The following is a 14,521-nucleotide window of genomic DNA, read 5'->3' as shown; positions in this document are numbered from 1 at the left end:
TACTCCTCCATTTCTAGAAAAGATTTATGATTGTTTAAAATAAACATAATATTGTATTGATGGTCTTATTAACAGGGTAAGGTATTACTGTTATAGAATTCTTGTACTGTATTTTACTTAAAGTAATTAAATATTAACTGTAATTAGACTTTGAAATATTAAAGATTCATATTGCCATCCTTAGAGCCCCACTAAAAAACAATACAAAGATACATAGCTAGAAAGCCTATACAGGAATTAATTGGAATGCTGAAAATAGCTGATCATCACAAAAAGAGGCAGCAAGAAAATAGCAGAATAAACAATAGATGAGGGAAAACTAAACAAATTATATTAAATGTAAATGGGCTAAATATTCCAAATAAAAAGCAAGATTTTTCTGACTATAGAAAAGCAAGAATCAATTATCTGCTGTTTCAATAAATGTACTTTAAATATAAATATATAGGGGCCAGGTATGGTGGCACATGCCTGTAATCCTAGCACTCAGGAAGCTGAGGCAGGAGGATTGTTGCAAGTTTAAGGTGAGTCTGAATTACATATGAGACCCTGTATCAAAAAAAACGGGGGGGGGGGGGTTGATGTGTGAGATCAAAAGAGTAATAAAAACAAAGAGCAAAGTTTAAAGTTAAACCAAGTACTTTAAAGAAAACAATAAAAATGTTACCTTGATCTATAATTCCCAATAATTTTATTTATTTGTTTGTTTGTTTTGTTTTGTTTGTTTAATTCCCAATAATTTTAGCACAGGAGATTGTGGAGGAAAAGTTAAGAAGAAAATAAAAATATACTAATTCTTCTCTTAGTAATGGATAGGACATAAATGTTGGTTAACTTCAGTCTTTGACAGAAAATAAATTTAAATATATATATATTAAAAATTTTAGGGAAACTACTGAATTAATAAAAGAAATAGTTCCCAAGTTGTAGAAACAACTCACATATCCATCAACTGGTGAATAAAAAAACATAGTATATCTATTCAATGAATTTACTCATTTTTTAAAAGAGATGAAGTATTAATATAACCTATAACATGGGTCATTCTCAAAAATATTATGGTAATTTAAAAAAACTATTCACAAAAGGCCAGATACTATATGATACTTTTTACATGAAATGTCCAGCATAGGAAAATCCAGTGACAGAAAGTAGATCAGTGTTTGCCTAGCACTGGGGGAGGAGGGACTGACTGCCAGAGGGCTTTTTTTGTTTGTTTTCTGGTCAAGAGGAAATATGAAATGTTTCAAAATTAGATAGCAAATTGTACAACTCTGTATGCTAAAAACTCTAAATGGATGAACCTCACAGTACATAAATTATACTTTAATAAATCTCTTTTAAAAACAAAGAAAATAAAAGGTATAAAACCTGAACAGATCAATAACTGTATAAAAATTCCAAAGATACTTGAAAACTCCACCCTCTTAAAATGAGCCAGAACCAAACAGTTTTACAGATTGATGCTACCAAGTTCTATAAAAATCAAGACTGAAAGGAAATGACCCATTTTCAAATAAAGATTCACTTAATTGGCAAGCACCATTTTTCCCACTAGAAATATTTGGAAGAATGGAATCACAAGGATTTAAGGAACAAAAGCTACAGCTTGCTCATTATCTCAGGAGCTGGTTTTGAAGTCTTGCTGATCTTGACAACAGTGGTTTTTCTGAGTTAAATTCAAGCTGAACATTAAGGAAGTTCAGAACAAAAACTCTGACAAACTTCATGGAATGGATGTCACCAAAGACAAAATGTGTTTCAAAACCAAGCAGTGGCCCACTACAACTAAAGCTCTTTTTTGATGTAAAAATGCTGATGAATATTTATTTGTTTTGGGTGGGATTTACCAAGAACTACAGCCACTAGACCCAGAAGACCTCATGCCCACCACAAAGTCTGGCAAATATGGAAGAGGCCAAGAGGGTCCGATGAGTAACTGGAAAAGCGTTGGGAGAAAGGCACAACTAAGCTTTTCCCAGATGGCACTGGGAAGACAGGAAAGTTTTGCCAAATATACTCTTTCCATGATAGGTTTACTTTTAAAAGTCCACATTCTAAAGAAGCCCATATTTGAATTGGGAAAACTAATGTAATTTCATGGTAAAGGCAAAAGAAAGTGTTGTGAAATTAATTTAGTACATTAGAAAAATTTAAGGAGAAAAATCACACTTATGTTATTAGATGTTAAATATGCAGTACTAAAATTAATTTTTCTTGCACACTGCACCAAATCGCCATGTCCTAATTTTCCTCTTCTACTTACAATGGAAAGACAATGTCCTGGACAGCTTCAAAGTGACATGTCGCAATGAGAGTCTCTTTGAACTCTGTGAAGCTGATGCGATAAATGTGTGATTCTTCTGTTCCTACAAAAAATTGGTGTCCTTCTCCTTGAAGTGTGATAGAAGTGATGCCACCTTGTAACTGAATTTTCCTTTAAAGGAAAAAAAATATGGTAAAGTAGATTCACTCAACCATCAAGTATTTATTATCCATCTGAAGCCTTACAGAAGATACAAATCAGGCATGTGATTTGGGACATACCCTCAAGGAAGTGACACAGTTGGAAAAGCATGAGCTATTCACAGTATTGTGTACCTAAAACAGTCGGAAGATTCATTAGTCAGATACAGTCTGAAATGGGTTGTGCAAGACAGGCAGGATTTTGATAGGACGAACACTCTAGGTGAGGTTATGGGTACAAATAACTATGACAATTTAAACCTTTTATTAATTCTGTCTCTGGAAAATAACCCTAAAGTCAAGGAGGGGAGGCCATTTATGTCAAAGGATGTTACTGAAACCTTATGTAAAATTGTGAGAAAATGAAAACAACCTAAATATCCAATTGTAATGGAATTGTTAAACGATCAATAAGACATAAACTTCATAGACTATTTGCCTGGCCAAAAAATGTTTAAAAGATTGTGTACTTTATATATATTTTACTATGATGATAAAAATAATGTGTAGTAATATTGGAAATATTTTTGATACCTTTATGATGTAAAAATGTCAGCAAACAAAACTTTACATATAATATAAGCACAATTATTTCCAGATCTATATTAATAACAAAGACAAGAAGAAATAACAAAATATTAATAGTGGTTGTCTTTGCCTGACTTTCAGACATTATTTTCTTTTCTTCTACATTTCTGTTTTTTGTTTTCTTTGTTTGTTTTTTTGGTACCGGATATCGAACTCGGGTCCTTGCGTTTGTGCAGCAGGTGGCAAAACCACTGAGCTAAATCCCTGGCCCTCTTCCACATTTCTGACTTCTCCCTCTTTCCCTACCCTGTTTTTTTGTTTTGTTTTGTTTTGATTGTGTTTTGGTTTGAAATTTTGAGACAAGGACTCGCTGTATAGTTCAGGCTGGTCTCGAATTCACTATGTAGCTCAGGCTGGCCATGAACTCACAGTGATCCTCCTGCCTCATCCTCCAGAGTGCTGGGATTACAGGTGTGCGCCACCACACCTGGCCTCCTACCCTGTTTAATAATCCCAGCTTAATAAATATGAACTCAAAAAAAAAGAAATAGAACACATAAATGAAGAAGACTCAAGGAACTCAACATTGCTTTACACCTAATTTAGTCTAGACAATATTCAATGTGAAGGAGCCTGCATGAGTAATGCAACATTTGAGCAAGATCTGTTAGTTGGTAGGACACAGAGCTGGTTAATGAAGAAAGGAAAACCACAAGTCCTATCCCAGCCCCGTTTCTAACTAGAGGTCTGTGGCTCTGGACAAGTCAGTAAAAGCAGATTCTGGCCACCACTTCCTTCAGGCAACTCCAGCAGCTGCCACTAGCCTTGGAGGGGTCCAAGCTGGGGGACACCCCAAGCCATTGGCTGAAACGGGCAGGTGAAGAGGGGGCCTCTCTCTGTTTGTCTTTCAGAATGAATACAGGAACTCACCAGCTTCCCACACACCTTTGGATTGTATACTAACTGGAACTTTTATGAATTAAAAAACTCTCCTTCAATTAGATCAGTTTGTAAGAGAGAAAATGGTCAGAAATTTCCCATGTCCAGATAGTTTTTGCTTTAAGAGGCAACCCTGGGGCCAGGGATTTGTCTCAGTGGTTCCACTGCTTGCCTCGCAAGACCAAGGACCCGAGTTCAATCCCTGGTACCAAAAAGAAGAGGCAACCCCAAGCTGCTCCAACAATGCAGCCTGGAGCCCAGGTCACTCGTGGCTCATGAGGTCTGGCTGAGACTCAGGCAGCTCCATCTAAGGCTTCTAGTCCACCCCCCAAGACCCAAACTGCTGCCAAGACCAAAAGAAGCCCCCACAGAGGGACTGTACCCACTTCAGGAGGTGAGCAGGGCAGAATTGGGGTCTTAAAATGGATTAAACAGGATTTAGGAAGACTTTCTGGTGATCCTGGTAAACACAGAGAGGCATTTCAAAGTTTAGCTCAATCTTTCGCTCTAGCATGATAGGTTATTATACTCCTTTTAAAATCAAACATTAACCCCTAGTGAAAAGCGAGTGGCTTTACATGCAGCAGGTCTTTGGAGATGAATTACCTATGATTTGTCACAGGAGGCCTGAGGAACTCCAGCCAGGGAAAGACCATTTCCCACAGGGAGTCAGGCCATAGCAGGAGGTAAGCCCTACTGGGTCCTGATGATAGTGAGGACCAGAGAGCACATTAAATATTTCCAGGCCTGTATCCTAGAAGGATTCCTGCAAGTTATTAATCATTGATCAGGGTAGTAAAGAAGATCCCTCAGCCTTTTTATGGAGACTCCAGAAGTCTTTAACTACATTTACCCTCCCATCCTCAGACTCAGAGGGGCAGGTAATCCTTAATGATAAATTTGTAAACCAATTTGCCCCAGACAGCAGGAGAAAATTACAAAAGAAGGTATTTGGTCATGATGGCTCTTTAGATTCACTTGTCAAGGTAGCCCTGAGGTCTTTTATAACCAAGACTGAGAGGAGACCAAAGAGAAGGAAGATCAAGGTCCCAAATAGGGAGCTGCACCCATGGCTGCCCTCTGGGGAAGGGGCAATGGAATGTTGAGGGCTCTAAAGGTAACTCATGCACTTGCAATAACTAAGAAAGCCAAGACATTTCTGTGGGCACTGATCACAGTCCCGGCACCAGTAGGGAAAAGAGCCACCTGTCCCCTGCCCATTCTGTAAGGGGAATCAGGATCAAACCCAGCCTTCCACTTGGTCCAACAAGGAGACTAAGGAGGCCCAAGGCACCCTTCACGAGCTCCCTTAAATTGGACTGATCACCACTCGGAAGCCCTGGGTGATTCTAACTGCAGAGAGAAATTAATCTCCTCCTAAATTCAGGAGTTGCTATTGCTGTTCTCTCCAATCCTGGCCTGCAGTCAGTACAACTGTCGGAAGTGTCAGATATTTCTCACAGTCCCTTTGCTGTAGTTTTATTTTTTATTCTCTCATGCCTTTCTGATTATGCCAGAAAGCTCTAAACCCCTGCTATGACGAGGTATCTTATCTTGCATAAACACTATCATTTATGTGCATCCAAAGTCAGTATTGATGGGGATTTAGCTCAGTGGTTCTGCCGCCTGCCTCAAAAGCGCAAGGTCCCAAGTTCACTCCCCAGTACCAAAACAAAACAGAACAAAACAAAAAACCAAGTTAGTACCATTCCCTAAGGGAGACAGAGGTGTTAATCCAAGTCTGTACAGAACTGTTAAAACTAGAGCCAGCAGTAAAGCAAAACCTGTATTCTTTCATTTAAAAGACCCAGTGTCTTTCCCTCTCTTCCTCAGCATGCATAGTCTTTTTCTACACCCATACCTGGACCTAAAAAATAAAAAAGTGATTGCTAAAAGAAAATTTTTAAATTACAGCACTGTACCTTTAACACTCTGCCCCTTTGGAGAGATCTTTTACATAAGAAACAGCAGTGGCTATCAATGGAGCAGTTTACCACAGTGAATCTACTAGAGGGGATCCTAGGAGCCTAGAGTATGGAGCAGCTAGCTATTCCAAAGATTAAGGTAAGCCATCAATCTAAAGTCCTTTAAAAATAGTCCTTGCTTTCATGGGCAAAAAAGGTTTTTTCTTTCATTTCCCTTCTAACCCTTATTTGTGCTAACTTATTACAAGAGATCTCTGTTATTACTCACCTAAAAACCACTAATTGATGACCCATAGATAAAGTTCTAACTGACTAGTCTATTGATGGTTCTAAACTTAAAACTAGGAAAGGGCTATTGTAGTTCAACTTGGCCAATACATCTAAAAGTGAACTCTGATTTAAAAGTAATTGTTTTGGGCCGGGATTTAGCTCAGTGGTTCTGGCACCTGCCTCAAAAGTACTAGGTCCCAAGTTAGATCCCTAGTACCATAAATAAATAAATAAATAAATAAATAAATAAATGTATGTAATTGTTTTGTGTGTCCTATTTGTAAATAAAATCCTGATTAAAAAAAATATTTCATTAACATTCCAGAAACCTATTGGTTAGTAGCTGAAGCATAAAATGATTAAATGGAATCCATGATGCCACCAACTGTCCCTAGCATTATCAAAAGAAAACCTACAACTTTTTCTCATTGTAAGGATTAAATGAGATGATTTAAGCAAAGCATTTGGTGTGAAGCAGGACTTAAAGAAAAACAAGTTCCTCTCAGCCTTGGGCCGTTTCCCTGCCCCCAGATACCGCCCCCCCCCCGCCCCCCAATGCACATACAACACCTCCCCTGTAGCTGTAACTCTTTGTTCTGGTACAGGTAAAACTGACAGCTATGTCCTGTAAATAAAGTTTATAACACTCTGTTATTCAGAAGGCTCAATTTTCTTTCAAAGATAAATTACAAAACTGTCTGTCCTTGTCCTGTTTCTGTAAACTCCTTGCTATGTCACTAGAAAGACCACCCTCCTTTGACCAAATGTATAAAAACTGGAACCTTTCCTTTGTTCTCTGCTCTTCCTTGGGACGGCCCATTGAGCCAGTGTTCACCTAAAACCTAAAATAGATCCTCCTGTTTCCCAGTGGTCTCTCCTTTCTCTTTTATCCTGCAACCGGTGTTTAGTACGCACTCAGTAAATGAATCTTTTTTCCTTTTTAGCAATATGTTTATAACATCATTATTTTCTTTGTCATGTTTCAATGTGTTGGTGCAATAAAAACATATATTTATTAAAAGGGCAGTGTCCAGCTAGGTCCTAGTGGATTACTTTGGTTTGATCAACACAAGCTTTTTAATTGGGAAAAAAAATCAGTCTACTCTGATTCCAGGTACTCAATAGCAAGATGAAATTCTCTGATAAAATATCACTTTGCTAATACCATTTAGTAGCTGGCTTTAAGTGAACCTTCCTCCAGTGAGTCTCTATCTATCCCAACTTTTGGGGGCCCAGAACTTACTTGGCAGGTTTGTAGCTGGGGCTTTTACAAAAGACCACCAATCCAGCTCCAGAGCCCACCAACAAACCCCCCATCTTCAGGCATCTGATGGCCGACACACCCTAGAAGAAGAAAGCAGTTCTTTGACAAAGGCTAAGTAGTCTCAACCTTCTTTTTTATTTTTACTTATTTATTTATTTTGAGATAGGGTCTTGCTATGTAGTTGAGACTGGCCTTGAACTCACTGTGTAGCCCAGACTGGACTCAAACTCATAGTAACCTTCCTGCTTCTGCCTCCCAAGTGCTGGGATTATAAGCATGAGCCACCATGCCTGGCTCCCAATATGAATTTCTAATTTTAAACTGTACATGATTGCTATGGTTTGAATGTGGCTGTATAAAGTTTCTGTGTGGGAAACCTAAACTTTAGTGCAATGGTGTTGGGAGGTGGTGGCTAAGAAGGGGTAATTAGGTAACGGAGGCTCTGACTTCAGGGATGGTTAACATCATTACTGAGGGAATAGGTTGGTTATGAAGAGAGTATGCTCATTGCAAAGAGTCTAGCTAAGTATGCTGGCATCCACTTTTAGTTCCAGCTGCTCAGGGCTGAGGTAGGAGGATGTCTTGAGCCCAAGTATTCAGGGTCAGCCTGGGCCATAGAACAAGACCTTGTGTTTTGTTTTATTTTTTGTTTTACTGTTATCATTAAAGAGTTTATTAAAATAAGTGTTGTGAGAAAATTGTGACATCAAACTATAGTTAGCTTTAGGCACTTTTACAATTTTTGAGCTAAGACTTAAGTAGACAATTATGATAATGACCACTGTATTTTAGAATTACATCAAATTAAACAAAACAAAAATGGTGTGGGCATATATATCTTGAATAACCCTTTCCAAGAGAAGCAAATATTACACAGATTCTATACAAAGGTGGCTAAATGCCTATATCATAGCTATGAAGCAAGAATGGAAAACAACAAAGAAGAAAAACAACACTTGTTTTTGTTGGACTTTATGAGGCCCTTTTTTCTCACCTTATGTTCCTTACATTTCTCAGAATGCTACTTGCACAGTGCTTTTGTTTATTTACTTGTTTTGTTTTTGTTTTTGTTTTTTGAGACAGGTCTCACTGTATAGTTCAGGCTGGCCTTGAACTCACTGTGTAGCCCAGGCTGGCCTCAAACTTGCAGCGATCCTCCTGCCTCTGCATCTCAAGTGCTGGAACTACAGGTGTGTGCCATCACACCTGGTATGCACAGTGCTTTTAAAGAAAAATTTCCATGGGCAATCTAAAAAGTTAAAATTCTAGATTAACTGTATTTCCACTATATGATTAGGGAACTAGCTCATTCTTAGGTTACTGATAAAAATATAATTAAACACTTTCGATGTTTATTATGATTTGTTTCCTTATTTGAGAATTGAAGTATTTTCTGATTCAGACTTCAGAAATAGACATTTTAGTGACTAAACAAAAATGGTCCACATTTATTGGACAGAACAAAAATCATTTCTGAAAAGTATTGTGTTTTTAAAGGTTTTTGCCTCTCATCCCTCCCCCATCCCACTTCCACACGCATTTGCTTCCTTACAGTTGATCATTTTTTAGCAGAGATTGGATCTAATAATTACAGGTGGGAATTTATCAGTTGCTTGTTTGATACTTTTTACAAAGAAATAGAACAACATCTGATGAAGCTGCAAAGACCAATTTGTTTAAAAAAATGAGAACATGTCCCTAGCCTTAGCTTCCCAGTCCAGATGCCTAGAAGGGGTGCCACATTGCTAGTTAGTGAGGAATGTTACAATGATATTGGCTGTTCTGGTTCATACACATTTCCTTGCTATATCATATGCATGCATGTGTATATGATAAAAGAAAGCTCTAATCAGCCAGGCATTTCTATAAATGGACTTTACTATAGATAACCACAAAGCCTAAAATGTCAGATGATCCAGACTACATTCAAATGGATTAAACAAAACAGAAGATGATACAATGGGTATCTGACAATCAAACAGTATGGAGATACTTAAGGATGAACTTAGAAATATTTTTATCTAAAATGTTTTGTGAGTGAAAGTTTATTACTGTAAACATCCCAGGCCCCACCTGACAGAAAATATACTTTACTGGGCTAACTCATAGCTATGAGGGACCCATTCCTCCCAAATACAAGTCTACTAAAGAGCAGAAGAAATATCTGCATTTCATTACTACAGAGGGTTGTGGCTATGACATCTTTTGAGGAAACACAATAGCTCTTTAAAAATAAAAATATACAAGGGCCAGGGATTTAGCTCAGTGGTTTTGCCACCTGCTGCACAAGCACAAGGACCCGAGTTTGATCCCCAGTACCACAAAAAAAAAAAAAAAAAAAAAATTATTAAAATAAATAAATAAATAAAAATATACAAAAAAAATTTGTGTTAACATTCCCTTCCTAATTCTACTGATCTTTAGGATTTAATCACAAAAAGTAACTTTCTGCCTGTCACCTTTCAAATTTATCTCAATATATATATAAAGCAAAATTAATTGAGGATTAAAAGGCCATAGCACTCCATGTTCAAGCAAAAGTGGCTTGGTTCTCTTTCATATTTGTACTTCCAAAATGCTTGTGTTATTATTATTAGAAGTCATTATGGAAAAACTTGGAGTTTTAAGAGTATCAATGAATTCAGAAATGGAAGAAAAAGAAGCTGTGAAAACCAAGAGTGGCATTCTGAAGTATAGATTAGATGCATTTAAGCAGGATTAATTAAGCCAAAATATCTTTCCCTATATTGCCTGAAGTTTATCATGTTACATTATACTGTGGAAAATTCTACCAAATGGGATTAAATCTTTTGGGTTAATAGACATGGTTTCTAATCATTTCTTAGGGAACTTGGACAGAGAAAGATATTTTTTCTCTCCTGCTTTTGAGAAACTTTCCAAATCTAGAATTCTATTCATATAGCTCAGTATCAGCATTTTTTTCAACCTTACTAATTTAAACATCGTTTGTAATATGGTTTGAATTGGGCAAAGCTCTTACAAAATTAAGTATTCTTAATTGCATTTTTTAGCTTAATGCTTTATTTGAAAGAGAAAGTAGATATGGGTACAAAATAAATATCTTTAAGTCCTATCATTTTCAGCCAAGAAGATTAGCTGAATTAGGTGGATGAGAAGAGTCCAAGGTGATGGGAAGATGATCAAAGTATGCTGTGTGGATGTTTGAATCTGAAAAAATGAAAATCATTAATCTGCATAACCATTATCCACTAATAAAAAATGTGCCAAAAAGTTGTTTTCTCTAAAACTTTGGAGAAATCCTATCAAAACTGAAAACAGAGATCCCTCAGAATGCTAGGGGCCAGAAAAGGGGAAAGCCAGAATGAAGGGAGGGCATTCTAAATGTCAGCATACTCAGATTTTTTCAATCGATCCAAATAAGGGTGAGGTACTTGGGGAATAAGCTAGAAAGGAGATGGGTGGGTAGACAGGGAATTGTCCCCAGGCTGAAGGAGCCAACTAGTAGGCTTAGGGGCTCGTGGGACAAGAGGTATACAGTTTCATTTCTATTTCAAAATTTCCACTGGGAAAATGTTTTTCAAAGCACCAAAACCTATTAACAACAAGGATCTAGACGGAATGCCATAAAACTTGTCAGTAGTAAGTCATGGGAGAAAATAAATGCTAAGAAATTCAGGACACTCACTTTGAAGCCTGTATACTTCAGGAAAGAAACTTGATTCTTTTTATACAACAAAATAATACAAAAACTACCATCTCCTAAAATTTCACCCAGGTGAGATATGTTTTTTTCGACACTATTCCACAAACAAAGAAATGGAGAAGAAAGAATCTAAAGTCCCCCAAATTTTCTCTGATGAGCAACCACCAATAAATAAGAGAGCTGATGTGAAAAGACTAGTAGAGGAGGGACACCCCTGCTTTCAAAAGAGAAGAAGCACACCAAAGAGATATTTATGACCAATAACACCTGTATAGAAATGCTACATGATAATTACTTTATAGGTAACGTGATAGAACCTTGATAGAACTTGATAGAAATGCAAACCTGGGGTTGACATACTAGCTTCACTCAGGAAATTGTCAACAAAACATTAAATCATCAAGTTTTGGGCTCTGTTAACTAAGAAATACATTATCAATGAGGAAAACAATCAACAAATGGAAAATCTATAAAGTAGATTTTTTACAAAGATATAAATATGGTATCACTCACCACTGCTACCTTAAATAAAATGTCTTATCTATTCAGTCTTTCTGTGTGCTTTTGTTTAATTATAACCAGGATTGGAATTACATTAATTGATACTATTTTAAGTGGCATGCCTAAAAATAATGATAAAATTGGAAATCCTTAATTTATTAGTTTACTAGTTTGAAATTTTGTGTACTATGTAAAAGCTTTTAAAAATTATTGATTGAGGTATACTGCAAAATAGAAAAAATAAAATGGGCTACACTTCTTGCATGTAAGAAAAATTTTTGCCTTCTCAATCTATTTGTTTTTAGAAGTATGTTTCCACTATCAAACTAGGCCGTGAAGAAAGACGGATGCTATCACTTACATATTCAGATTGTCAATAAATTCCAGTTTTATCAGCATCTCAAAATAAAGCTAAATTTGGGCCAGGGATTTAGCTCAGTGGTTTCGCCGCCTGCTGCGGAAGTGCAAGGACCTGAGTTTGATCTCCGGTAACAAAAAAATAAAAAATAAAGCTAAATTCTAAGAAAGTACATGTATGAATTATATGTATATGTGTATATATAATGTATACAGGGTACACATATAGTCTACATGTGTGCGTATACATAATATAAATGTGTGTGAATGCACATAATCTATATAACTGTGGAAGAAACATTCTTGGATATCAATTATTTTCCAAATTCCTTGCTCAATAATACAACACTTTTTTTTTTTTTTTTTGGTACCGGGGATCGAACTTGGGTCCTTGTGCTTGCGCAGCAGGCTGCGAAACCACCGAACTAAATCCCCAGCCCTAATACAACACTTTTCATTAACAGTTCAGGATTTGTTTAACATCCTGTTGGATATTTAAATATCAAAACAATCAACTTTTTTATTCTCAAGGATAATGCTATTAAAAGATGATCTCTAACATCAGTGGTTACATTTTTTTTTTTTTTCACTTACAGAACAAAAACTTTTGAGGGCCAGGGATTTAGCTCAGTGGTTCCGCTGCCTGCCTCACAAGCACAAGGACCTGAGTTCGATCCCGAGTACAAAAAAAAAAAAAAAAAACTTTTGAAATTTCATTGTGGGACTTAGTCTATTTATATTTCTATAACTGAGAATAAGTAATGCACACAAGGTCCTCCTATACTAGTGTTGGGGACTAGACTACGTAACTCAGATCTCACAGTCTCACGTGTTATCTTGCCTCTGGAACAGAAAGCATGTGGAAGGCTGCGTACCTCCTGGCTATGGGTGGAAGGCCCATAAACCCAGCACTCCTGAGGTGAGACAGTGTTTACTGAGGACAGTTGTCAATACGTAGGCATTTGGGTGTAGAGAAAATCTGGTTCCTCATTAATTTAATCCTTATCCACTCATTCTCTATAGTTGCTGTTCCATGAAATTTGTGCTACCCCTCCCCCTGGACGTCTCTCTGGCTAATAAAAGTGGGCCAACCCTGGAGTTTTATTCAAGTCTGCCTGCTAGAGGCAGGTCTTCTCCTGATCCTCCCCCCCTTATATCTTGAAAATTGTCTCTGTCTCTTTCTTTTTATTCCTCGTTTTCCCCAAAAAGGTAGCTGAGGGTCTGATCAGCCCTCAGTATGCTGGTATACATCCACAGGTTCCTACCATTCTCATGAAACCATCTAACTGGCAGATATATTCATGGTTTCAGAGGAAAACACCCTACCTGACACATTTGGGGAAACTCTGGGCATATGTCCTGTTTCTGCTGCTGCTGCTGCTGCTGAGTATGGAATACATCTGCAGTTGGAACAGGAGAGGGAAGAGAGACATTTATCGGAGATGGAGACGCAAACATCAAATCAGACACAAACAGATTCTCCATCCCCTAATCCTTTGTCATCAGTGCCTTTGAATAACACAAGTGCCCCAAGATATGGAATTGTGATACCCTACCGCATCTTTGTAGGAGGAATTGACTTAAAGACAAATTTAAATGATTTTTAAAAAATGTTTTTCCCAGTATGGGTCTGTAAAAGAAGTAAAGATTGTAAATAACAGAGCTAGAGTGTCTAAAGGGTATGCTTTTGACACTTTTGAAACACAAGATGCACAAAAAATTTTGCAAGAGGCTGAAAAACTTAACTATAAAGATAAGAAACTGTTCATTGGTCCAGCAATAAGAAAACAAGAAGTAGGGATCTCTCTCTTTCTAGTGTAACACCAGCTGCTAGAACAATGTATCTAACCACTTCAACCCAATATCCCTACACTTACACTTTTCATACTCCAGAGGAAACTTCTGTCCCACCACCTTGCCTTTCACCTTCCATATCTAACTCTCCTGTGATGGAAGCTCAGCCCATTTATCAGCAACTGCATATCACTACCAGGCCCCAGCACAGTGTCTATACCTGCAACCTTCTGAGGTAATTTATCAGCCCATGGAGATTGCACAAGATGATGGATGTGTTCCTCCTCTCTGATGGAAGCTTCTGTTCCAGAGCCTCATACTGATCATGGAGTTCAAGCAACATACCACCAAGTTTATGCTCCCAGTGCCATTGCTATGCTTGTGCCTGTGATGCAGACTGAAGCAATTAAAACAGTGTAGAGCATTCATTATTAAGACAACTCAGTGGCTCTAGTCCAACTTGACTGATTTCTTGCCCAGTGACCCTCCAGTGACCAAGATCCTGCTCCAAGGAACTGGCTAGAAGCTGCCCATTGTGAAATTGAGGATTGCTTAATGTCTCAGCATTCTTATTTATTCCACGGTAAGCTAAATTTTATGAACTTTGCCTTTTCAGCTGTTTTACAAAAATTTATTTAAGTAGATGTGGCATGTTGGTTTTTTATGTGTTAATCTAACTGTGGTGACATTTTTTATAACATGTTTTATCCATTCCTAAATAACAACCACATTGGGTATAGTGAGATGGCTTTCATTTTCTCTGCTTTGTGCTCTTCTCAGGCTTTTAGATAC

The 14,521-nt window shown here is 37.4% G+C and overlaps 1 protein-coding gene and 1 pseudogene across 2 annotated transcripts in view; one reads left to right on the top strand and one right to left on the bottom strand.

Moving 5' to 3' along the window:
• The window catches only part of Cfap52 (cilia and flagella associated protein 52), a 57,612-nt gene that overhangs the window by 17,413 nt on the left and 25,678 nt on the right, over window positions 1-14,521 (bottom strand). Inside the window, exons 7-8 of one of the 2 annotated variants that reach the window (XM_004857516.3) lie at window positions 7,372-7,472; window positions 2,267-2,437 (exon numbers count right to left, since the gene is read on the bottom strand). In XM_004857516.3, the coding sequence (XP_004857573.2) occupies window positions 2,267-2,437; window positions 7,372-7,472 (272 nt within the window). The remainder of the gene's footprint in view (window positions 1-2,266; window positions 2,438-7,371; window positions 7,473-14,521) is intronic. The other variant, XM_021238311.2, reaches the window with a different exon arrangement.
• LOC106010435 (protein boule-like pseudogene) lies at window positions 13,313-14,175 on the top strand (annotated as a pseudogene).

Source organism: Heterocephalus glaber, unplaced genomic scaffold, assembly GCF_053883595.1.
Source record: "Heterocephalus glaber isolate CG9 unplaced genomic scaffold, H.glaber_assembly_v1.0 deba00001564, whole genome shotgun sequence".
Taxonomy (NCBI): domain Eukaryota; kingdom Metazoa; phylum Chordata; class Mammalia; order Rodentia; family Bathyergidae; genus Heterocephalus; species Heterocephalus glaber.
This window is presented reverse-complemented; position numbering and strand designations above follow the sequence as displayed.